This window comes from Rhyacophila brunnea, unplaced genomic scaffold (genome assembly GCF_057557595.1).
Source record: "Rhyacophila brunnea isolate RB1 unplaced genomic scaffold, BYU_Rbru_1.0 scaffold_3, whole genome shotgun sequence".
Lineage (NCBI taxonomy): Eukaryota > Metazoa > Arthropoda > Insecta > Trichoptera > Rhyacophilidae > Rhyacophila > Rhyacophila brunnea.
In genome coordinates this window covers 7,554,245-7,581,460 of record NW_028232965.1, presented here as the reverse complement: position 1 = coordinate 7,581,460, position 27,216 = coordinate 7,554,245, and the positions used below count along the sequence as shown (strand labels likewise).

The 27,216-nt window shown below is 30.3% G+C and overlaps 1 protein-coding gene across 1 annotated transcript in view; it reads right to left on the bottom strand.

Annotated features, from left to right (window-relative positions):
* Positions 1-6,829: 6,829 nt before the first annotated feature.
* The window catches only part of sif (guanine nucleotide exchange factor still life), a 386,622-nt gene continuing 366,235 nt past the window's right edge, over positions 6,830-27,216 (bottom strand). The window contains exons 31-41 of the mRNA XM_085952659.1: positions 24,929-25,123; positions 23,568-23,676; positions 23,162-23,341; positions 21,135-21,272; positions 19,793-19,950; positions 18,725-18,912; positions 17,525-17,726; positions 15,721-15,907; positions 14,884-15,022; positions 13,834-13,937; positions 6,830-7,101 (exon numbers count right to left, since the gene is read on the bottom strand). Of these exons, the coding sequence (XP_085808785.1) occupies positions 6,965-7,101; positions 13,834-13,937; positions 14,884-15,022; positions 15,721-15,907; positions 17,525-17,726; positions 18,725-18,912; positions 19,793-19,950; positions 21,135-21,272; positions 23,162-23,341; positions 23,568-23,676; positions 24,929-25,123 (1,737 nt within the window). The 3' untranslated portion in view covers positions 6,830-6,964. The remainder of the gene's footprint in view (positions 7,102-13,833; positions 13,938-14,883; positions 15,023-15,720; positions 15,908-17,524; positions 17,727-18,724; positions 18,913-19,792; positions 19,951-21,134; positions 21,273-23,161; positions 23,342-23,567; positions 23,677-24,928; positions 25,124-27,216) is intronic.

Sequence of the window (27,216 nt, the reverse complement as noted above, 5' to 3'; positions counted from 1 at the left end):
TTACACGTGCATTTTTTTGTTATAGCCGCGATAATACGTACTGTTAGCAGTAAATCCATGCATGTGTAAACGGGGTAGGTTGAAAGAAAACAATACAAATATTTAATATTATATTAATTCAATTTCAATTTCAAAGTCAAAACACCTTCACCGGTTAAAACCTAGATGTATTCATATTTTTTGGACTATTTGAACTATTCGTTCAGTGTTCCATAGTATTTCAACATATTTACTAATTATTATTTATTCATAAAAATGGATTTTTCACATGGTGGTGGGTGTTGTAGTTGATTCCCAGAAGAACCGTAGGATTTTCGAAAATGTTAATAATTACAGGCAATCTAAAGTAAATATTTGATTTGACAGCTTCGCTGGCCATGTTCTTCAGGAATATTGTTGATAATATTGAAGAAAAATGAGAAAAACAGTATGAATTGCAGGTAAAGAATATTTTGGCATTATAGTGCGTGCTTAGACACGTACATAGACTAAATACTACATAGCGTGCACGCTTGCTAATCGAAAGGCATACATATCCCACTCATTGCCTTTGATTTTTATTTCGCTTTCCAAGTAAGATATGACGTTTTTTTGTCACAGATCAGCGGGATTCATTTTTCCAGGAGTATTCGTGCACCGCGTAAAAAGTTTTTACTTCAAATATATTATTCTAAAGCACCCATACACATATAGGTACCAACTAACTTATCCTTTAACAGCATTCTAAAAGGTGGACTATAATTTCAAGAAAGCAGATTTTACCAGCAATTATGATCGGAAAATTTGGTTGAGTTTTGGATATCAGTCATGGTTGAACATCTTTTGCTGACATCTATGAAATAATGCGAAAACTAATGAACCTAGTTTGTTATGTGACCTGTGTCCCAAAATAAGTGCACAAATAAAACTTATTATAAAAAAGACTAAACAATTGGCCAGCGAGAAGGCCAAAATAGTATCCATAGATTAGGGTTATTATCCCAAGAAGCCACTAGCTTACAATTTAATGCAGGCTGTAAACATTTGTATATCTACAGATACAGCATTACATACAATATCTGAACAGAAAATGGGTGTTTTTTTTTCTAGAAAACAACATCTGACAAAAAAAAAAAGTAAAGATCACCCTCATTGTAATTATTGTTTTTATAATATTACCATATGTTATAAAAACAGCTTGTTAGAATACAAACCCATTGGCGAGAAAAAAAACTATAAAAACGTAAGTATTCGTATCGACAGCGGAGGGTTGGAGCGGACCCTTTTTTAAGTTGCTCCGCTCCGGGTACCTAATACTTGCTCCAGCTCCGCTCCAGGGTCTGTTACGCATCAAGTAAAAAGTTTTCATCTGCCTCTTCTCTAAAAAAAGAGAGGTTATTTATCACTCATCGTATTTTAAATAATTCCAGTGTTGCAAAGTGTCAAATATAATATTTTTATTGAATTTTAGGACGAAAATTTAATAATAAAAAAAAACATCTAAAGCAGTGGAGCACTACACATTTTCGGTGCTCCGGCTTCGCTCCTGTTCCGGGTAAACCCCCATTGCTCCACTGCTCCGTGCTCCTGCTCCGAGCTCCGCTCTAATGCTCTGCTTGACAGCGCTTATAGTTAATGCAGTTTGGAAATTGACCTTTTACAATGTAGAAAGCCACTCCCGCCACTTTTAGTTGTAATTTATTTGTTTATAATAAAAAATAATAATAAAAAAAGGTGACTCTTGTAGGCTAAAAAATATTGGTGTAATTTTATTTTTCATACATTTGGTTTATATAATAATACTTACGTCAATGAATGTAAGTGAGATTCTTCTATAAGGGAGGGTGAGGGGTTTGAAGTGTAACAATAATTAAACGGCTCTTTTGAAACATATGTTTTATTTTAGTGGAGAATATAATAAGTGATAAAATCAATATTATCTATATGGAAAATCAAACAACCCTGAGTTATTTCAATTTTCAATGTTCTCATTTTTTTTTATAAAATAATTTCAAATGTTAGCTATCAAAATAATCGATATTATAAATACATTTTTCATAGAAAATAAACAATTAATCTTGAAACAAACATGGAAGTGAATTGAAATAAATCCTTGGCACAGATATTATTATATATATATGTATATATATATATATATGGATACATCCTATGATTTGCATTGGATAGAATTCCAAACTACTTAATAATACATACGTGTCATCTGATTTCATAACAATTTCTCAATACATGGATTCACAGTATGCCTCTCTGTATAAATGATTAATTATTATGTTGCAAATTGTGTTGAGCATATTATAATGATGGTATTTTTCTATAGTATGGTGCAATTTATAATATACAGGTATGAAATACTGATGAAACTAAAATATGGTCTCTAATTAAAAAAAAAAAAATCATAGAAGTAGTGCGAAAATATTGAAATTATTTGAAAAAAATATTTATTAAAATTGTCAATTGTAAAAAAATGCAGTGTAATATTTACATCGTAAAAACAATGAACAGGCTAAATAATTAAAAAATATAACATCGTTCGATGTGATTATCAAGGCTCTTTAAATATGGCTTTTGCCCATTATAAATAAATAAGCAAATAAATATTTTCCATTGAATTTGAAATTAAGAATGGTGAATACAAATTCGTTTGGCACTTGCAGTTATCAATTAAAGTTCATCCAGGAATATGGGGTGTTTCTGGTATTCCTGGCATTGTTAAAAATTGTGCATATACTTTCTCGAGCCAATCTACTATAGTTTTCAAGAAGGTTTTATCTAATATTTTGTGTTCTTATAATAAAAACCTACTAGATAGTCAGAAATTTGTTTTTATCAATTTGGCACACAATTTCACCATCGCCTTTTTCAAATATCAAAATAAAATAGAATATGACGAGAAACCATGATTTATTTGTTTCAACAATAAAGTCTTTCAGTGAATATTAAAAAAAAGCAAAACAAAAGCGCCAATAATAAAAATATGACATTTTTTTAAATATGGAAAATATCATAAATTTTGCTCAAGTTTGTGTGAGGAGTGTCATGATCTTTTATAATGAAGCAGATGGAATATGCTTTTAATTCATTGTTCAATTATGAATTTTGGTGTGGTTGCTTAATGACACCAATATCAATACATAATATATAAATGAAATAAAATAAATACATAATCATACAATGATTAGAGAAAAAAATGTGCATTGGTTGTGCTTACATTTAGTTACAAATACAAATAAAATGTTCAAGTGACTCGTTTTATTGATTTAAATTTCATAACCTTTTAAATTTATTTATGTTCTCATTATATAAATTTTATAACAATATTAGTTGTGACCTGCTCACTGTTTAGTCCCTTTTTAAGTGTGACAGTTGCAGTTCCTAATAATTATAAATAATTATATTATTACTTAGTTTACAATTCATATTATTCACTAACACTAGTCGCTAAATCCATGGTATGTAGAGGATTACACACCTATTGAATTAAGTATTTGAGCTGATTTGTGATAAGTTTGTCACAATAACAAATTTAAATACAGGTGTTATCATTAATTATTTACCTCTACGATTTTTTTGTAGAAGATTACAAGATTTTTGGTGTTTTATAATAGTTTTTTATATTCGTTAATATCTGACAATTATTTGTGAATATGTTCAAATAACAGCCGAAATGAATAAATTTCAGCGAGTGCTATTTTTATAACAGGTAATTAATGTTATTATTTTCATAAGAAATCAGATAAAATAGTACACAATGACTTGGAATGATGACAGAAACTAAATGTTATTTATATCGAGCTGCGTTTTATAGATGTTAAATATTCACAACAAAAAATATAGTATAATTTATTAAATACATAAAAACGCATACTTAGGTGTATATTTCATCATAATTTTTGGATTGTATATTAGCACGTTTTCAACGCTGTCGTGTATTAAATATGTAATTCTATTTGTATAATTTTAACTAATAATAAATCGTGAAATATCTTTGTCACATGTTCTGCCACGCAAAGTTAGATGCATACAATTAAATATACTCTCGAAAGCTTTCTGTTTAACTTGCATAGCATGACAGGAACCAATACGTCACATTGAGTTGTGATTCAGCATTTTCAGGTATTATGAGAAAATACAAACCCTCATTTATTACAGAAGGGGTATAATAGAATATGAAAATGAATTTCTTTATGAAAAGAAAATATAGATTCTCTTTAGATTGTTTTCTTAAAAATGGTGATGACAATGATTGGAAAATTTTATGTTCACAACACAAAAATTATACCCATGTATGTAGTGTATTTAAAAAAACGCATTTTTTCTAGTATAAATAAAGACTTGGAGTTGGTTCTTACGGAGCTGGTGAAAGTCCATTAGCGGAATAGTTTGGTCCTTAAACTCCAAAGAGCACATTCAGCGTAGTCGAGCGTTTGTGTGAAATGCTTGTCAGCAGTCAACTCTGAACACAGCATGTTTGCGCAACATCCTTATCCATTCGATTTGTGTGAAACTATAATTTTTAATCATTAACGCAACACCCATACAATTTAACACAGCTTTGTTTACCATAAACGTTTGTTACAAATGACATGTCGAAAAAAAGTTCATTCGATTTATAAAATTCGATAATAAAAAGGAATAATAACTATTTTTAAAACATAAATTTTAATATCCTAGGTAAGTCAAACAAAAAAATCATTCATTTAAACTGTCATGTTTATTTATTTATTGAAAAAGTCTTTTTGTATTTTTATCGACTGTGAGATTTATCTCCATCTTTATTTTAATTTTTTTACCTATTTTTTAATTGCGATATTAATTAATAATCTAAATATAGATTACAAAAATAATGACATGTCGAAAAAGAAAAATATTACTAACAACAAAAAAGACAGTAAAATAAATATTAATCGAAATTGAGATTTTAATAATATTTTAATTAAAATCGATAAGAACATAGTGGTGTAAGTATATTATATTAATATTTATATAATAATAATAATATGTTTCTTAGTGCAGATCTTTGGCATCGAAAATTAGTGAATAATAATTAATTCAAAATTATCTCTATATACCTACTGCAATGTGAATTGATATAAAATGTCTAAGTTTTAACTTTAATGAATCCATACACTCACGGGTAATGTTATGAGCGAAGGAATATCTATCGAGAGAATAATTTTAATATCAATCAATAATTTTGAGACAAGAGATAAATCTACTGAATAATTGGAATATGAATAAATTACTGAATTTGTGTCCAACTATTATACCAATCAAAACTAATAAATTGTGGATAAAATCAAATTGATAAAATGATCATGGCAATAACATCTATTAAATAAATAAAATATTCGTAAGAGAATTACAATAAAATTATTGAAAAATTGTTTGTTATATTTTGTACTAGTTATATGTTATTTTCATTCAAATGTTCGACAATATTGTTGTATGGTCATAGACTACACATTAATTTGAATAGACACTACTCAAAACAAATATTTTTTATGGAGTGGTTTATATCTTAATGAAAACGTAATATTTGTACTATCTATAAAAAAATGGCTAACTTTAATAGACTAGATATTAAAAAATGGAGTTTGCTAGATAAATAAGATATAGCAACAAACGAAAAATTACGAAGAAGATTCGTTTTATAATAGTATACAGCTCTAGCTGTAAAATTGATAACACTGTAATAAAATTTACGTTTCGGTACTTGAAGATTGTCGTAGTTTTATTAAAATATTGGAGTAGGTATGTCAACGAATTGAATATTGAAACAATTGACGATTAAAAGTCTCGTTGTTACGCCACGAGGCCCTTAACTGCATCATAACAAGATAGTTCATAAAAATCTATTATATAATGATAGAACCGTAATAACTGATTCGAAACAGTTTTTGAGTGACAATCATGAATATTTTATTTAGATAAATAAAGCACACAAAAAATCCTACCTCACACAAGTCCTTCAATATTGAATCTTTGTCAAGTTTACTATATCAGGTATCTGAATTACATATATATATATCGGATTTGTGTGATGTTAAGTTATTTTCATAATAAATATTTAATGGCAGTAAAATATTAATTATTTTATTAAGTATATAATAAGTACTTTGGCGGTCTTATTGAAAGAAATTTAACTTTTTATATTAGTTCACAGTTGACGACAATTAACTATTAAAAACAAAAGGGATTTAATCATTTTGCGTTTATATATAATATATTTTGTAATACTTCTATTCAATAAGACAGTCAAAGAGATTTAACAGAGTGTTTTAAAATATATAATGTATATTTAAAAAGCATTTGGAACATATTGTTTATAATAAAAAATGTTTATAATATAACATATTATTATTGTTTGAACGAGATAAATAAACATCTTTTTCTCATAATACTATTTTATTTTTGATCATCGTAATAATATATTTCTTAAAAATCAACAAGAATACGTATCGTATTTTAGTGAAAAAAACTATCATAAATTATAATAATGATAAAAAAATAATTCAGCAAGAAATTGGAGATATACTGAAGTAGTAAATTGACATACAATACCAATTAATAATGACATCGCAGAAAAAATGTTTAATACTGCAAAATAAATCTTTAAAAAATATTAATGAGCATTAAACTAAATAATAAAATAAATTATCAGACAAATTACATAAAAGCTGCTGTGTTATTGAATGATTTAATTATAACAATTATTATTAATAAAAGATTGAAAAAAAAAATAGTTGTATATCTATCGAAAGATGAATGCTATTAATATTGTTAATAAATAAAACTATTTGTCCGTTTACCGTACGGCTTGAGAGGTATCGATTTTTTTTTCGAATATGAATAATTAGATTGAAGTGAATGTAGGCCGGAGATAGTTTTAATTGATGATGAAGTATGTAGATAGCGGTTAACGGAATGCCAACTGAAATAAATCTGGGTTTTTTGTTGTTGTGAGTTAGTGATGTTCAGGTTCTAGGGACTTGCGACTAGCTGCCAGCTGCTGATTTGACCTTTGGCTCCGTGGCAAAGTGGTGGACGTGGTTGACGCGGCGCTATCGCCCATCATGTCTCGTGGTTTCCACACAGGTGAACCTACAACACACCAAACACCAAACTCTTTAGATCTCTTTGGAATTTATTGGGGATATTGATTGCCAATTTTTTCAAAGTATCAAAACAGATATTTGACTTATCGTCACCCTTTCAATGGGGTAACATTACATTTACCATGCGAGAGGGTATTTTTTATTTTAAATTACGAAGACACCGGTGATGTCTTTTGTATAGAGATACACCATTTGAATTTGGATCATGGCCTTACTTCAAAAATGTCTAGCATTCAAGAATATATTATAATAGTGAGTGGACAAGTGATAGAATATTACGATAATCTATGTACATAATATAACGCCTTTTAGGGACTCATAAAGAACTCCCAAATCAAAATATTGAAGGTATCAATATCATTCTTATCAAAGTATCAAAATCGATACTTATTTGTCAAATATAAATGTTTTATCACAAAATTCATATTCCATCACTTTCTCGCTCACTTTTAGAATATTTTACTCGTGAAAACCAAACGTCAGGATGAGGACCATGAGCCAACTTCAAGTGGTTTACCTTTACCACTGGCAAAGAGTTGAATGTTTGTTGATCTATTATTTTATATTCCATCTATGATATATTATATTTCAAAACAGTTAATAATCAATTGTTTTGGTCAAATAACATCTAATTAATTAGATTTAAATTTCTATTAAATGTTTGATTGTTGAATCAGTAACATTGCTCACAGGTTAGAGAGTAGTATCAATTAATTATAATATGTTAATATTTTATTTTATACAATAATATTATTTTAAAGGACTCTATAAGGAAATTGAAGGTATACTGTGAGAATATTGTGTATTTACAAAATTTAGGTTCATGAACAGTGTGGGTTAACCAAAAGACATTTTGGGAGGGGGTTACTTATTATAAGTATCATATTATAATTTACAATAATAATAATAATAAATGTTGAATAGTGTAAATAGTATAATATTTTGTAATTGGATATATATTTTATTATATTGTATATTTTTAACTATCTAGTGAGTTTTCTAAATATTGAATAATGCGTCATAAAATAATTATCGTAAAAAATAAAATAAATATTTTATATTATTTTGTCGTTTCATTGACATTTGAGTATGAAACAATGAGTCAAAGTATAAATGATACAATGATTTTAATTATTTAAATTATTTTAGTAATTAAAAATAGAGGAGTGTGTAAAAAGCAAACAGAACAAGTTTACAAAGCTGTGAACAATTACTTTCAAAGAAAACATCTACACATGCAAAAAAAACCTATTGAAGACTAATTTATGTCTCTATCTATATGACTTAATTAGGTACATAGTAAAATGCTAGTTTTCATAAGTTAATTTAAATCAATCATTTTATATTCGTGCCATATTTATTTGGCACTTTGCCACGAAGTTTTGCCCGAGGCGCCAAGAAATTATGGTGAACTACAACTATTCTTAGTTACATAATATCTAACTATACATTATTAATGAGTCACTTTAAATTAAAAAATACGAAGATACAGTAAAATATATAATACTATTTCGAAATTAGTTTTTACAATTATCTTAAATTATTTTTTTAAGTTTTGGGTTTAGAGGTCATCCGGAGTAAGTCAATATTTTCATAAATGCACTTTTTAATACCATCCAATGAACACGAATTAGAATATAAAACTATGTTTGTCAACATGATGACTTATTTACACACGGATTCTGGCTACATTCATTTTTAAACGATTAGTTTAATTTTAGTTATTGAGATATTGTGTTAAAGTAATCATTTTTATTTTTACAACGTTTTTATTAGGTCGTATTCTTATTTTTCCGGTGGTTGTTTATCCGGTACAAATCTTGAAATCGATTTTTAACTAATTTCCCGACTAGATAGACATTTGAAACTTTTGGAATACATCAGAACAGGATGCCAGTGCATTGTTTTAATACTTTTAGCCATCTTTAAGTAGAATTGAATTAATTTTCAGTTAAATCTGTTTTGTATGAAAAGTTATTTCGACACCATTATTGGTTGCTAGAGTTCTGGGGTCCAAGCAACTAAATTATTAACATATATGTGCGTTACTATGGAAATCAATATGAATGTCAAAATGACATTTCAGTATTATTTCTATCAAGTACAAATTTTTTTGATCGTTTAAGCTAGTCAAGTCAAGTTTATATGTTTCAACAGAAAATTTAAAAATGTTGTTTATAAAAAGTTCTTTTTATCTTGTAATTATTATAAATTAACTATTGCATTAAACATGGTAAATAAGGAAAATCTATTATAATTGAATAATCCTCTTACATAGCGCATAATAATATGATACTTGACTTATAATAAACTTTGTCAATGTTGTCTTATTATAATAATTAACTAAATATTATATTATTATTTTACTGCCCTTTCAATTAGACATTTTTATTGTAGATATTATTGTAAGATATTGAATATAAATTTTTTAAACCAAAAAATATTAAATTGTATTTTAAAAATATTAATAATAACGATTATATTAAGTGTGTAAGTTTTGTATTTTTTTTGTAAAATAAACAATATAATACAATATGCTTTAATATATGAAACCAAGATGTAAATGCGTAATAACCTCAATTGTGAAAATAAATGACTTGCTCTGAATAACCTCTGCACCTTCGAATATTGATAAAATGATAAATTAATAAGTAGGCAATCATTACAAATCTAGAAAAAGGTAAGTAATGATTTTATATCCTATCTATGTAAGAAACATATTATATAAAACAATATTTTAAATAAAATAAACACTATTTTTTATACTTTTTGTATATGAATTGTGTGTATACGAATATTTGTAGAAAAACAATAGGTTTTCTTCAGATTGGCTATAGTGAAAATTTTTACATGGTACGTTTATAATAAATATTTAAAATTTGGCTTAGTGTTTTTTATCAAAGTTGTTAACAATTAGGCCGTTTCATGGAATGATCATTAATCTTGTTGGCGATTGCAAACATTTTAATATAACTGCAATATTATAAGACGCAAGAATAGTAATTGGTATTTTATAATCTAATTAGTTAGCCTATACGTTTTTTTATATATTGTAAGTTTGTGAAGATAATGTTTGTATACGTAATATTTTATATCGTGTTTTGGAATAAACCAAAACATTTGTCCTTAAATATAATATATAAAGGAATATAATATTATAATATGTCGTCATTTAATTTTTTTTGATTGAAGATAAATATTATTTATATCTGTTTATATTGATTGAACTATACCTGTATTCGGTTGTTTAAATATTATAAATAATGTTAATCATCATAATTCACGGTAAATGTATATATTACATTTATTTTAAGATAATTATAAATTTATCGAGTTGTTATAAATAACATGAGAAAATAAAGTAACAATTCATGAAGTAAAAATCAACAACCCTCATTAAAATTAAATAAGTATATTATATAAGTAAAAATCTGACTTTAAAATAAACTTATATAGTAGTAAAACTAAGCCATCATAAAATAAAATTACTCACCATCGTATCAATTTCAGTCTGTATATGTATAATAATATATTACTATAATATTTTATTTATATATAATAATTATCTTATCAATTCAAGTGGTGATGAATATTATTTCACGAACACACACACATACACACAACACAATAATCATTGTAATATTATTTAAAACATATATTTTTTTATTTCGTTTATTTTACGTTTTTCCATCAAGACGACAAAACATAGAACGGTTATATCTAAAATAATAATAATTGATCAAATTATCTAATATAGGTGTTTGGTTTTAGGTATATATGTAGCTAATGTATTGTGTAAGAATATGATGCTTGCAATTCTACTTATTTTTTAACGTGCACAATAAAGTAACGATAAACATCTTATTTATTGTAAATTTTATTATAAGTACCTACTAATGAATAGTTTATTTTTTTTATTTGAAGATAATTATTTTTGATTAATATAGTGGAGTATTAAAACAAATATAAATCTAGGAACAAAAGGTTTCTTTCTTAATGCTAAGTGAAGTGCTACTGAACTTCTACTAGGGACGTCTAATGATGGAATTAGGAGACATGCATTTTGATATAATTTACTGGATACTTATACTTAATCAAAAGTATATAAAACAAAAAAAAAAAGAATTAGATTTTACTTAATTTCAAGAATATTCAGAATTATTACAATGCCGAAACTGGATTAGATATATTGTATTTAAAAGGATTTTATGTTAGATACGTATTTATTTAAAAAACTAATCGATGATTTTAAATAAAATTATTCATACAACTTATTCAGGAAATTTTCCAAAACCTTCTAGAGAACTTATACCTACCATCTAAATAATTATAAATAATACTAATCTAAAAACAATAATTTTTTCATTTTATGTTTTAGATATCAATGCCTTGATTTATTAAATTTTTTTTTTAAATTGTATACGATTGCATGTTTAGTAATTCCGCCATAAGTGTCCTTATTAGTAGGTACTACATTCAGCCTTGAATAAAATCTAAGAGGTGAATAGTGAATACCTTATCCCGCAAAAATCGTTAACTATCATTCTTCTTATCTGAGAAATTGTTGTATTTTGTATGTAAATAAATTTCCTAGTCAACCTATTTCAAAAATGGTAAACAATCTTACTAAATTGAAGTATATATCGAAAAGCCTCTGTATAAGCTGTTATAGTTGTATTATGCGTGTATTGTTAGGTGGGTTTTAACCCCACAAAGCACTGTTGTTTTACTTGCGATTAATTTGAGTAGGTAGTTACGATTTTTTTACATTATATGGCGATGGCTAAAAACCGAAACGACGCCGTCCATTTCCAATGTATTTACGACGTCCGGACGGCTGCCGACCTAATGCACGCTTTCACATTCGACGGTTTTAAATCGTACGGTCAGCACAACACTCAACCACAAACTGAACTTGTGATGGAAAAAACGGTGCATAAACCGTATAGTGTGAAAAAAAACATGAACTTGTTGCCGCTTCGGATTTTTACGGTTCGATTTTTTTCGTACAGTTAAAACCGTATACTGTGAAATAACACTAACGGTATGAAATATAACAGTTTTTTAGTACTTAATAAATATTTTGTAGGTACAATAAAATTGGTTTAATTTAATTTTGTATAGTTAAAGATTTTTAACCGAAAAGCAAAAGTTGTAATCGCAGAATATGCACTTCACTTACACCATTAGATATGGTTCAATAAAAATGTATTTAAATATGAATAGAGGCCGTCAAATAATTTTAAATAATACAATTGTAGTATGTCCGACATTATGCAAGAAATTGTATTGTTGAGCAAATATGCCAGATATACTTACAATCGGTGTTATCTATGGCTAATAATAATGGAAGACATTACAAAGACAAAAAAGTAATTATGTGCTAAATATCTATCTAACTAACATGTACCTCGTGTGTATATCAAGCTCCGGTGCTATCATTAAAATTATGTTCTAGTGTAATAATTAATTAATTAAACATTTATTTCCTCATTATCAGACATACTGTTGGCATTGCCTCTCATATATTCGTAGTGATTATTTTCGAAATCACACTCATAATCGATCGTCTCAACACTGCTTCTGTCGAGTGAAGATAATTGCTCACAGTTGAAGGCCTGTTTAGTTTTGTTCCTGTGCGACCTGCCTCTGGTCGCACCGGTTTTATGCTAGGAATTTTTCTTCGCCCTTTTATTCGAAATGTAACATTCCATACATGTAGGCCGCTCGAACACTTTGGCAATTGACTCGGTGGATTTAGAAACAACGATTCCAAGTTTGTAAGCCTTGTCTTCGTACCCGGACATGGGGGAATATTGTGAAGCTCGATCGAGCGAATTAGTGCCGAGTTTAGTCAGTCTTTCGCGGGAAGATTTCGAATATTTCCTGGCAAGATTCGGAGATTTACTCGGAGATCTAGGGGTCGTCATTTGAGGTGATCTAACTCTCATTATGCCCTTCTTAATAATCGGCTTAGATGGAGACTTGGTGCCATCTGTATTGGGAGATCTTGATCGATCTATAGAATGAGGAGATTTACAGCGATCAATGCTGGACTGAGCTGATCTAGTACTTTCAAAACTGCAACATGGAGACCTTTTCCTTTCTGGATTTTTTATAATCTTACATTCGTTATTTTTAGGAGACCGACTCCTATCAATACTTCCTCTTGGAGATCTTTCTTTATCTATACGTTCTCCAAAAGACGATTCCCTGCTAATACTGCCTCTTTTATCGAAGCTATTTCGAGGCGAACGATCTCTGTCAAAACTGCCATTTCTAGGTGAACGATCTCTGTCAAAACCACCGTTTTTGGGTGAGCAATCTCTTTCAAAGCCAACGGTTTTAGGTGAACGACCTCTGTCAAAACAACTTTTAGGCGAACGGTCTCTCTCAATGCCGCCGTTTTTAGGCGAGCGATCTCTGTCAAAACTACCATTTTTAGGCGACCGATCTCTGTCAATACTGTTTCTAGGCGATCTGTCTTTATTTTTGTTAATCTGTGCAATATTTTTCCGTGGCGATTTGATGACTTTAGTGACGCAATCTTTATTAGCGAAGTAGGTTCCGTTGATGCCTTTGTCTGGTGATCTCTCTCTGTTGATGTTTCCCCCGCTGTATGACTTGACGACGGTGACTTTTCGCTCAGGAGTGGCGGAACAGGTCTGCCGCCTATGGTCAGGGGAGGATCTGAGTGAGGGCGACGAGTGTTGCTTACCTAAGTCCTTCACCAGAACCGGGTGATATGTGGTGGGCTGGTGTGATGATTGGATGAGGCGAGCTTGACTGCCAGTACTTCCAGCACTCAATGTTGATGTTGTACTGAAATTGAGCGCACAATAAATAAAAATAGTTCAAGCACATTGGTACTTTATTTAACAAATGGATAATCTGACAGTAGATGTTTATAAAAAGAAATAAATAGTAATTATATTATATTAAATATCTGAATTAAATGCCCAGGTGTCGTATGACGGTAGAAAATTAAGAATTTAAATATTATTATACCTATAATATGTTGTAGGAAAGATGTATATGTATTTCATAATGTTATGTCTCTTCTCATCATATAAACTAACATTACTCACATACAATACTATATTAGTACCACTAAAGAGTAATTAACTTCGTTTTAAAATGAGAATAAAAGCATATTTTAATTCATTTGTCGAAATATGCATTCTACATTCATTTAATTGTCTTCGGACTTTATATAAAACGTACCTATTTTCATTAGAGTTTGCATTTTACGTTCTCTAATTAAATACGTTTAATAAATATGCTACAAAGTTCTTTGCATTATGTAGTAAAGTAATCAATGACGTAGTCAAATAAAAGATCATCTCATCTTAATCACATGTTTTATGTTTTCAATCATCTAGAAATGTACATAAATGTATTAATTACCAACTATCAACACAAAGAACAATATTGTACTAATATTAAGACTAATAAGATACTAAACAATATTATCGACAGATGTCTGTAATGCGCCAGCTAGACGGCAGCGACTTGCGTGCGCGGTGTAGTTTGTGTAAAAAAATACGGAATACTCTTCAGTTTGCGCGAGTTACAGTTTTCCCGTCCATACATACGGGCTTTCCGATACAAACCGGTTTTCTCAGGTAAGCTTGTGGTAAAGCATGAGCGTCTAGTCGGCACTTAAGAAAAAAGTAAAAAGATAACACGCAATTCGCAAATTTATTAATATCTCGAACTGGACTGATGTATTATTTTATTTATTGTTGAAACAATTTATTTTAAATACCTTAGTGTTAGATGATTAGGCGTTCTTCCGAGTCCCCTCTTATGCGTGACTGTTCCTGCCTGCGAGTCGTCTTCTCCTTCCGATTTCGTTCCTGGGTCTACCCTCTCTGGTTCTGGAGCACTTCTTTTTGGAACCGCTTCTGTAAATAATAAAACGAACGTATTTTGGTTTTACAAGCGTTTTACAGGGAATTTTGTGCATTCTTACATAATATAAATTCCAGTGGTGAGCTTAAGGCCTTGGAAGATTAAGACACTGGCTGATTTTAAGGCCTCTCACAATAAAAAATAAATAAAAACAACACAATTTCAACTATTCTATAACAAAAATATTTATTATTGAAGATAACAGGGATGACACATAATAATATTAGTCACTTATTTTTTAATTTACAAGTACGTATTTGTTTGAGTAGTTATGTTACGTTTTGGGATTATGTTACGATTTTATATTAAATTTGTGAGAAATATTCATCTTTTTAACATCTTGGTATAATTCAATGATATATATAAACGGTTTCGAGGCGCACTTTTAAATCTTATCACGAATCGATTGCGTCATCTCCGTTAAAGAAAATCGCCATTAACAACGTAAAATGATTTTTTACGGTGTAACTGTAGATCAATGTTCGTTATTTAAAATTAAAATTTTAACGTTGATATTATGGTATTAATTCACTATTTAACTTAATTGGCTGTCGCTGTCCTATATTGAGTATGTACTTATTTAACGGAATGCAAGTATTAGTAAATGAGTTGTAGGGGACTAAACTTAAAGTGAAAAATAAATAAATTTAATAATTGTGTAATTGACATATGTTTAATTAATTATTCTCACCTGCATTATCACCGAGGGTCTTGCTTCGTCCTCTAAAATTATCTTGAGCCTCCGCTTCTCCATCTCCGTCCTGTGAGTTTCCTCTCGAGAGTCCATCGCATTCGATGTTGCCAGCTGAGTGCCTCTGACCAGGCTGTTTGCATTTCTTTGTCTTGCCCAAAGTATGTGAGCCTGTCATTACTTGTACCTAAGAATAATAAACAGATATTATCAATGAACCATACTATATTTTTTATAAAACTGAGAATAATAATTATGAAAATATACATTATATAAAAATCCACATTTAATGGGCTATATGCTGCAATTTAGTCAGCCAGTGGTATCTTATAGGTACAAAACGTCAGCAAGGTAGACCTAGAAGCCGCTGGATCGATGAAAGATAAATTTCTGTGGAAGTACGTGGTAACCCAACGCACAGGACCGAAAGAAGTGGAATCAGCTTGGAGAGGCCTTCATCCAGCAGTTAATAGATTCAGGCTGATGATAATGATGCCGCAGGTTCTTCACCCCTGGTCTAGTAAATATCTTAGCTCGGCGTGGATACTATTGATTGCTATCGTATTATTACTGGATTATTATCCCGGAATTTAACATACACAAGTGAAAATTTCGCAAAAATATTGTTGGTGTCTAATAGGTACTTATATGATACATAAATTTTATGTAGGCATATATACACGTGTATATATAATAATAATAAATAAGTGGTACATAATTGGGTACTAGAAATCACGTAAATAAGATTTTGAAAAAATCTCAATCGCTATATACTTATCGTTTTATTTTTTTTATCTACATTTTATAGTTGATAAGCACATCTTTTTATCAAAAATATATAAACTGTATTCCAATAAGATCAATCCCGGGATTTAGGTAAGTATAAAGAAGACAAACGCGATCCTGGTATTGAAAATTATAATGGACATAGCGAAATAATTAGATATACTAGAAACGAAAATTCTATTATCGAGTCACAAAACCTGCTCTGAAGAGTTTTCACTTCATACTTACTACGTCAATATATATAATTTTCTGATATAAACCTATGATAATAAATACTCTTCAATTCACAAGGAAATGTCATGTAATTTATAATTTTTTTTTTTTAAATATCCATTCAGTTTTGCGACTCGTTTAGAAACGATTCGTTATGAACTACGTGATTTGACGAAATTCTGCAACGCGGCATTGGTTTTATATAAAAAGCCATTCGAGCATAACTGATATATCAAAATAATTATAGATTTTTTTATCTTTGATACACGTCTGCATCGTAAATCGATTGAAAACGTGGTTTATTATATCATGCCATCAGCACGGTTATAGAACGGTTCGTTATTTGTAAAAAATGGAAATATTAGGTTAGGTTAGGTTAGGTTAGTAATATATTGTTATAACGATATTATAAAAAAAATATTTAGTAGAATTTGCGGTAATTGTGCCGCAGATGTTGTCATGAGCTTTTATATATATTTTTTTTTTACGAAAACAGTTTATACCATGTACACAATTATGCCCTTTCCTGTCGGCGCATAGGCTTTTCGATCTAATAATTGTTAATTGAAAATTTTAAATTTTCATACATTTTGATGCATCATTCATTATCACAAGCTAAGGTTATATTAGGTAATATTAAGTAGGGGTAGGTTAGATTATGTTAGGTTTGGTTTGGTCTAAAAAGAAAGTTATAAAATCTCATGACATCATCTGCGTCACATTTACCGAATTTGCAGACAGAAACAGTTTCTTTAATCTGAGATCTTATCTGGGTCAAATATCTCATTAAATAAGTCAAAACTACCTGATGCTGTTTCGGCCTGTCCAGTGTATGACTGGTGTGGTGCATTTTCTCCTGGTGCGTGGAGATCTGAGCGGGGGCTGCCGTCTGAGGGCCAAGACCCTTCGTGGAAGGGATGGACATGTTGCGGACGCTCTCGCGGATGATCTGTCTGATTGTCTTCAGGAAGGCGTTGCGGAAGTCGGCCGTGCTGGATTGGTTTAGTCTGATATTAGTTTGAAATCTGAAGTACATTCATCTTCAGAACCAAAAACGCATTTTAACGATAACATATTATTATTAATCCTATTGACAAATTCAAAATGTTGCATCACTCATTAAAATTGGCAGAAGTATATTAATATGTAATATGATTCGGAATGATCTGTAACTGCATTAGACACTCGGTCAAGTATACGTTTTGGAGTCCAATACACTGCCTTCATTGTTAAAAAATAGTTAATTTTATAAAAAACTCAGTCATCGTTGCTCTGATGGAGAATGTCTATATTTTAACCGGAAAATGCATTGGAATATTATAAAGTACATACAGCACATATATTTTAGGTGACAGTTCATAGTGTAATACCCCATTTACACGTGTATGGATTTACTGCTGACAGTACGTATTATCACGATTATAACAATAAAATTCACATGTAAACATGTATTATCATTCAAGTTACAAAATTGCATGTATGAATAATAAAAGTTCGGAAGCTTCTGAATTTTCACGCGACAGTTGAGATTCGTTCTATATTTGCGCCCGCGCAGTAGAACGATAGTGGCGAACCTGTCGGTAAAAAAACGAACTACACAGCGCAAGTTCATTTTGAGGTTAACCGATTTTCACGACCTGTCAAATAGTACTATTAAATGACAACATCGCGTCTCGCTTACTCTTGAAAAATGAGATTGGTGAGACAGTCAGCATATGTAAAGAGTTATTATAGCGATTGTTTGAAATACACACTATTGCTGCAAGTTAATCCATGCATGTGTACAGGCAATATTGGAGTTCGGGATATATATGTGTATGTACGTGAAAATAGCAGGGAGATTTGTAGTCGTACGTATATTATGGTCACAAGCCATTCTTTAGATTGTTTTTCGTTAAGAGAAATGCGTAAAAAAAAACTTAAATCATCATGAAGAGAAATATTGTTGGTCGAATTATATCACATTATTTATTAAAAATAAATATTTATTTGAATAGTCACTTACCTGTTCGATAAAACGTAGACTTTTTCTGATCTCCTCTGCAGTTGTGACCTCAGATGGATGAGCTCCCACAAGAAGTGGCTGTCCATGTCTTTGGCTGAGGATGCTCGGACCTGGACCTCCGTTACAGGGATCAGGACTTGATATCTAATTATTTCTACTTCGTTCGAATTGCTCTTTGACGAGACGCCCTGGATGAGAGATAATGTATAATTATGTCAGTTGTCAAAAATGTTGCCTTCAAAGTTATCATTCTTATATTTGGTAAATATATTTGTTGCCATTGCAATAATATTAACATAGTACGTTATTTGAGATATTAAATGATATACTTAATAAAAAGGCAAACCTTATATGTAACGACAAATTCTGAAATAGATTGTAAAAAAAATTGTTTTTAAATAATCAATGGTATTATCAATTATAAATACTACCATTTTACAATAATTATATGTAAGTGTTTGCATAATAATTTGTCTTGAGCACCCATCACGATCCAGATGTCCTCCTGATTATTGACGAGTAAAACATTGAGAGTATCGACTTAATACCTAAGTGCACACATTGTGGGAAATGGTACTTCGCATAGAGAGTTTGCTATCCTCGTGAAAATAGATGGAGCAACATTAAAATCGATGCAGGTTGTCTGAGTAAATGCTGCCTGTTCAAGGCTAACATTACTTTAGTTGTGCTACTTTATGATATTGAGTCATGGTAATTTACAAATGCTTAATGTAACCATATATTGAGCTTCGAGTAACAGGGAAATCAGAAGCGTTGTATCACGTTGAAAGTGAATAAGTGACATTGCACCTGGCTCGGCCACATACGACGCTCGGCTACGGATGTCACAAAATAGTTTCAAGCTGACCTGCTTGTTTTTCAAGAAAACAGGATTTCGGCATCTTAGAAGGCCACTAAATACTATCTATAGACTTGGGAAACAAAAGAAAACTGGTGAGCGACGTGGATTCTTACAGTGCAGGTCGCGTGGTATTCATATGCTCCGATCGAGGAGCAGAATGGATTAAGTAAAGTATCACATATTATAATATAATTCCGGATACTAACCATAATTTTCTTCTTCTGCCGTAACCTTTCTTTACAGAGAAAGACAACGGCGGACTTGAAGACAAAGCACATCGCATGAAGCTCCAAGCCTTTCTTGATCTTTCCGAGGAAATCTGATATGTTTAGCCATTCCACACCACCATAGTACAGTAAATCCCCTGAGAATAAATGATTAAAACACAGGTCAATACAACTTTTATACAAAGCTTCTAATTATTTTTACAGATTAGAGGCCAGTAAACCCGTGAGGAATATTTTTTACGCCCTCAATAAATTTAAGGTCGAGCGTATAATGAAATAACCACCGGAGTGAGGGTGTTAAATAATAAATACACTAAGTAATTTATTGATTAATGTATTGTTTAATTTATAGAACTTTATAATAATCTATATTTATTTGATTTAATGATATTTTCGTTATTGTTTTGGTTCCTCATGTGGCACCATCACCGGTTGTGCCATTAAATGATTAGTTTGACATAAATAACTAATATGGAGATAGTGTCATTAATAATTAGGGTGTAAAGATTGATAACTACAAAAAATCCAGAAAATCACAGCAATACAAGTGTACGAGTACATTTGAGTTGGACAATTTATATTAAACTGTTTTAAATTGTTCCTTTAAGATTTTTAATAATATACATCACATAAAATCTATTTTATGCGCTGACCTACGGTTCCCTCTAATGAAAATGGTTTTCTTAAAAATATTAATAACCATTATGTTTTAAAACACGTATATAATATTATCATCATCTGCTCTGGTGTATTGTATTTTTCATTAGTATACCATTCTGTCTGTAGTCATGAACTGTATACAATCTAAATCACTTGACCAGTAACTTTTTGTAAAAGTTGTGGAGTTGCGTTTTTACGTAATTAAGATTTTAATGCTAATGGGTATATAAAATTGTACTCTTTTTGTGTATCGTAGATTTTGTCATATGTAAGCAAAATAAATAGATATATAATTTTTTTGAGAAATTAAATTAAATTGAGAAAATAATTTTTAACTCTTTAAGTAAAATTACTTATTCAAAACATTGAATATAACACAATTTCAAAAACTTAAGTATAAACAAATAATCTTAAAGAAGACATACCAATTAACTTCTAAGCAAGAGTATTTTGAAAACTGTGATTTATTTCAAAATCTATTATCTCAACTGCTAAACTGACTTCAGCACTTTTACTCCGAATCCAAAGAATTAACGATTGTTTAATCTCAATAAAGACATTATACTCAGATGTGTATTTTGGATTTATAGTATTGGTATATGTAACCTCGAGTGATATTTACGTGCCTAAATTTAGTTATAATATAGTTGATATCTCTTACCTGGACTAAGGTCAATTGGTTGTTTGCATGATTTTTGGTGTTGCCTAAACAAGTGGTCGAATATCGCGCCATACTCTTCATGAATTCGTTGCATTTCATTGATATGTTCAGCCACCTTCTCCATTCCTTTTAATGCTTCTACAAAAATAATTAGAAAATATTCATTTTTAATTTATATAAATATGACGTGGGACGTGGGACAATATTTTAAATAATTGTTAGGTAATACATTAATTTAATCAACACTAAAATATATAATTTTTTCGACCTGCCTTTTTACATATTTTTTTTAAATAGAGGTACTCCAAGTGCGATATACCGCAATGTAAAAATATGATGTGAAATTGGATAACACCATGGGCCTCACAGAGGGGGGCTGACAGGACTCTAGCCTGCGGGACCCGGCGTGGCGAATCGACCAGATAAGTGAGATAAACGGAATTCAATAATATTCATATATGAAAATATGTGATTCTGCGATGAAATTTTTAACTGTGTGTCGATTCTCGATAGCTCCACAATTCAAGTGGATGTAAAATACAAAAGCTATACTATATACTCCTAATTTTACCGTGGACACCATTTTGAAAACGCTACTGTGGAGCGTCACACTGCCTTTAACCTTAGCGTAGTGGGGCCCGCCAAATATTCTAGCCTGGGGGCCCGCATTAGGGTATGAGGGCCGTGGATAACACACGATATGTAGTACCTTTCTCTATGGTTTATATCTACTACTTTATATGCTACAGTAATTAATAACGTAGAATAATTTATCATTTATTATCAAACTTTATTTCGCAAAGAAAAATGTCTTGTAATAAACAATTTAACATCCTAATAATACACGTTAGAGTAAATACAATGTTCGATAATAGCTGATAATATCAGCTATGTGGAGATTCTAGTGGAAAATCCAATATTGTGCACTAAAAGGAGATTTTCTTAATAAAAATATTTATGAACAATAAAAAGGGCTTATCACAATAGACGACTGACTTCAGATTTACTTTATATTGAATTTTATATCCTAGAAGATTATATTGACTATAAGTAGGTCATAAATATTTCACACAATATAATAGTGCGCAATAAGTAGATATCTGTATGCATGTCTGTTTAGGTTGATATAAACAACGTTATGTGTTATGAATTTTTATTTAATTATGCAGCAATATATTTTTATGTTTGTTATGTGCATATTAATAAATATGGCCTCTCCCAGCACTTTTCATTCTTTTTAGTCTTCTTTTTTTTATGCCACATGGCTTCTTCAAGATTGGTGAGTTCCCTAGAGTAAATTGTCAAAATTATGAACAGCAATGTCTAAATCTTTGTAGAGTGCTCATTTGTGAAAATGTCGGTTTTGCTGAAATTGTGGTTGTGATACCCACTTGGTTAAATCACATCTTGTTGAAGTTATACTTCTTTTGGCGCATTTGGGAAATCAGATCAGAGTATATTTTTGGCGTGTGACATGTAACACATAATTTATTTTTTCACACGAAAAAAAAACGCACTCGATTGGATTCGAACCACCGATTGTTCGGTTATCAGCCGAACGCACTGCCTTTACGCCACAGTATGATACTGCAATCGTGACGATTATACAGTATAATATTATAGTTTAGAATTGTTCCGTTGCCTAGGCAGCGAATTGTCGGCCATTTGCATTTTTTTACGAAAACAAACGATTAAACGTCAGTAATATTAGTTAATTTAACAAGATAATTAAGAGCTAGTCAAAGAATCTAGTTTATCATAAGTTTTGTTTTTGTTTTGTTGCGCCAAAGAAGTATAACTTCTAACGCGCGTACTTAAGTACACACACCGATTTTTTTAAATATTGACACTGTAATACATATATTTGACGAATGACCAACAATGATTCCTCGTATAAACTATAGATTGGAGGTACATATTATGCTTTGCTTAGGTGTAAATATGGTAAAAAAACTTATTTATTGTGTATTTCGAATTGAAAAATCAGTGATAATTGGATATATTTTATAAATTGTTTAATAACTTACCAACTAAATGTGCGTGCTCGTCAGCGTCAGGATCTGTGAGGTTTCTGAGCTGTTGTAGAAGAAGAGGATATTTTAGGATCCTTTGGATAGGCTTAATGAGGTATGACTCCAATGTACTCGAGTGCTGTTGGCGTGGGTTGCGTGCTGCCAAGAATTCTTGCAAGGCACGGTTGCCTTCATCTGAAGAAAGTAAATAAAAAAGAAGTAAGTACGTATTTGGGTGTCAAACTTTATAATATGAATTAAATTTCAAATGTATAAAGTAAAGAAGAAAATTATTCTACTAATGGGAGATAATTTTGCTTGACATATGACAGACAATGTTTAAGGAATTATACTAAAAACTTTCTTCGGGAAGTGTTAATGATACTCGTAAATTAAGTCTAATTATATAATATATACTTACTAGGATGTAGAACTTTTTGTGCTTTACTGTGGCTGGCACAGAAGGAACTGTATAATTTGAAATGATTCACGTAGTACAAGAAAGCGCTTCCGATCGAGAAAAGAACATTCTGAAACAAAAAACATTTTATGAAGTTGGTTTATATATTTTTACTAAAGACATTGTTTGACTAAAAAAAGGTTTAAAATGTAAACACTAATAAGAAATGTGCATAAAGTAACAGTCGAAATGTTCAGCCGTCTGTACTTTGAAGTGATGTATGTATGGAACGTTAGGAGGATTTTAATGATCTATTGTATCACCTAAATCAGTGCTACTCAAACTTTTTCATACCACGGCCTCCGAAATAAAAAATAAAATTCCAAGGCTCCCTTCCCTCCTAAAAATTTAGTCTTTAATGACCAACATTACTTATTTACCATTAATTATTATTATAGGTACATTTTTATGAAAAATAATACAACACTTCATTTACTTGCTTGTAAAACATAAAATAAAAAAAAAAACTTCAAATTTATAACAGCTATAGCTTACAAAAACAATTTATTGAGAAGAATATGATTGCAATTTTTACATAAATAATTTATAAATATTACTAGATTATTTATCCATATCGGATAAAATACTGTCATCGTGTGAAAATTCGACCTCGAGATTTTGACTGATTTGTATCAGGTATCGTCCAGTGATCACGTTTATATGTTTTTTTTTCAAATACTGAAATATGTAGCGGCTCCCTAGTAGGAGCTCCAGGGCCACCTAGGGAGCCGCGCCCCCCAGTTTGAGAAGTACTGACCTAAGTAACAGTGAAATAGTAAACATTTCGATTATTGAACATATATAATTTAGAAAAACACTTTCTGAGAGCATATATTATAAACCAATAGAAAAAATCTTTTTTGAAAAAAAGTAAGCCAACCCGACGGGGAATCAAACTCCGTATCTCCCAGGTTTACGCCCTGATCCGCTGCATTACCATTATGCTACGAGGTGACATACTAACAGCGACAAATTTTAACTATTGGTCAATTTTAATACCTACTCATCAATGTTCTTCCAAACCAAGCTACTATATGCTCAATAATCAGAATGATATACATATTCTTAAATCTTGTGAATTATTCGTTGAATAAAAGAAATAGTTAAGTAAACATTTCGTTCGAAGACAGACAGAAGACAATAAATTAAGGACCCAATCGGTGCAATAGTAGCATAGTCATGATACTAGTAAAATACACGGGTGTCGTAGGTAAATAGTCACATTTTTTTGAGTCTACTGAAATAATTACATTTGTCGTCTTACTCTTCAGGTCTCGAATTATATTAAAATGATAATTAATGAGTATGCTCTGTTAGATCACCTTGTACTGGCTGGAGTGTTCGAATTGATGAAAGTTGGGCTCGAGTTCAATCGCTTCGTCGAGGTTTTGAAGAAATTGTCTCTGGAAGGTGACGATCTCTCTTATGTTACCAAAGAGTGCGTTAATTTCAGCGTTCGAAAGAAACGTTTCTCTCTTTAGAGGCTCTAAGTAATTTTCTAGAAGGCTATTCAGGTGCTGGAAATCAAGAAAAAAGTTATTTCTAAAACCGGTTCATTAAAGTTGGCATGACTGTCGTGAATTTGTACATATAATATCTTTAAGTGCAACTGTTAATTCTATTGATCTGTATTAATCAAAAATATATTCATACAATAATTATTACCACGTAGTTTTTTTTACATATATATCTAGAGGGGCAATTTATATAGAAGAATGATATGGCTTTCCTTACAATATATCACAATATGTTCTCTCTATTTGCATTGGGTTATGGTAGGTGACAATAATTGATATTTAACACACATAACAATGAATATTAACCCCCAATTTATCTATTTTGATGAAATGTACCTCCTACAATGTTATGTTTACATTGAAACACTTCTCAAATGTATGTAAATATACAAGGTAAATTAATATTTCTGGTCAAAGCAAAACGAATAGATGCCCACATGGCAGTGGCGAGGGGTGGAGGTAGGTTGTTAAGATTCGACATAAATAGTGCACAGTAAACTTTGTCAGTCATACTTATTTGTTTTCATTGAATAAATAATACAATTTGCAGATGGTACTGGTTAGTTTTTAAAATTCAATTAAGCCCTGCTCAATAAATCCATAATAGTTTCTGTATGCTATGGCTGATCCGACAAAAATGGTGCACACTTTTACATTATGTCATTCTTATCTATTATCGTTGAATTAAGAATACATATGAGGTACAGATGGTGTTAGTATTAGTTAAAATTCATTAAACCCTGTCTAAACCAAACCATAGTCGATACAAATATTCTTTTATCAAAAAAATATCTAAAATGATGTATGGTTTAATGACATAATTTTATTTTAAGAATTTTATAGATAATCGAATATTTTTGACTATTATTTACTATGGTTTGGATTAGACAAGGTTAAATTGAATTTTAAAAACTAACAAATACTTTCTATACATTGTATACATTTGTAGTAAACAAATACATTTGACTCACAAACTTTACGGTGCACTATTTATGTCGGATTTTAGCAGTCTACCGCCACCCTTCCCCACTGTTAGTACGTGGTGGATTCTATCAAGATATTGATTTTAACTGTATATTGTTGTTAATCATTCGCTCAATCATTTGGACTTATGCTTGGGAACTAAACATATATATAAAATAAAACATCACGTGAATTATATCTAGCCGTGAGATTTGTTCAATACATCATTGTGTGCTTGGATTACTATTACTGATTGTTATCAATATATACTTAACCAGACTACTTCTGAAGATGTAAAAATATATATTTTCGGAAAAAGTAACAATATTAATTAACTTTAACTATCATCCTCTATGTTATTTACTTCAACTCGTAGATACAAGCATTTAACGGAATTCACATGATACATTGATAGCTTTTTTCTTTCAGCGTAAAGCCCTATTAATTGTAAAATTATAGACTAGTGAGCTTTCGTGTATTAAGAAACTCAATTCTGTTTTTTTTCATGCTACTACAGTCCAATATTTTTTTTTCCAGCTTTTTTTTGCCCACTTATACAGTGTACCGTTTGGTAATTTATTATTATTGCTGGTGAATTTATATAGCAGTTTGTGTGTGTATTCTAAATTCTGATGAATTCAGAGAGAGTCATAGTAACTGTAACCTGTAACTTTTTGCTCATATATTATGATATATAGCTAAACAAATTGCACGAACATGTCACGTCGTAAGTTTTAACCCAAAAACTTGTTCATAACATAACATCGCACACTGCGTCAGTATCATATATCACTTCTCAGTGATACGTATTAGTATTAGGGGTTCAGAAAAGTTTGCAAATGGTCAAGTAATATGCAACCAAGAAATGGGTCTAAAAGTGTTTGTGAAGGAATATAATGTTATATGTGTGGCTTAGTAGCAATTGTTGGTTATAACAAACGAAAATAATAACAATGCGTAAGTAGATTGTGATCGATGTGTTATATAATATAACTACAGCAGCTAAGCAATGCCAAGCAATAATTGTTTTTTATATATTCGGTTAAACTTAGAAATTACAGAATTCTAATTTCAATTTATTTATTTACACAACCCGAATAATAAAAACTAAACTTTCAAGGCGTGCCTAC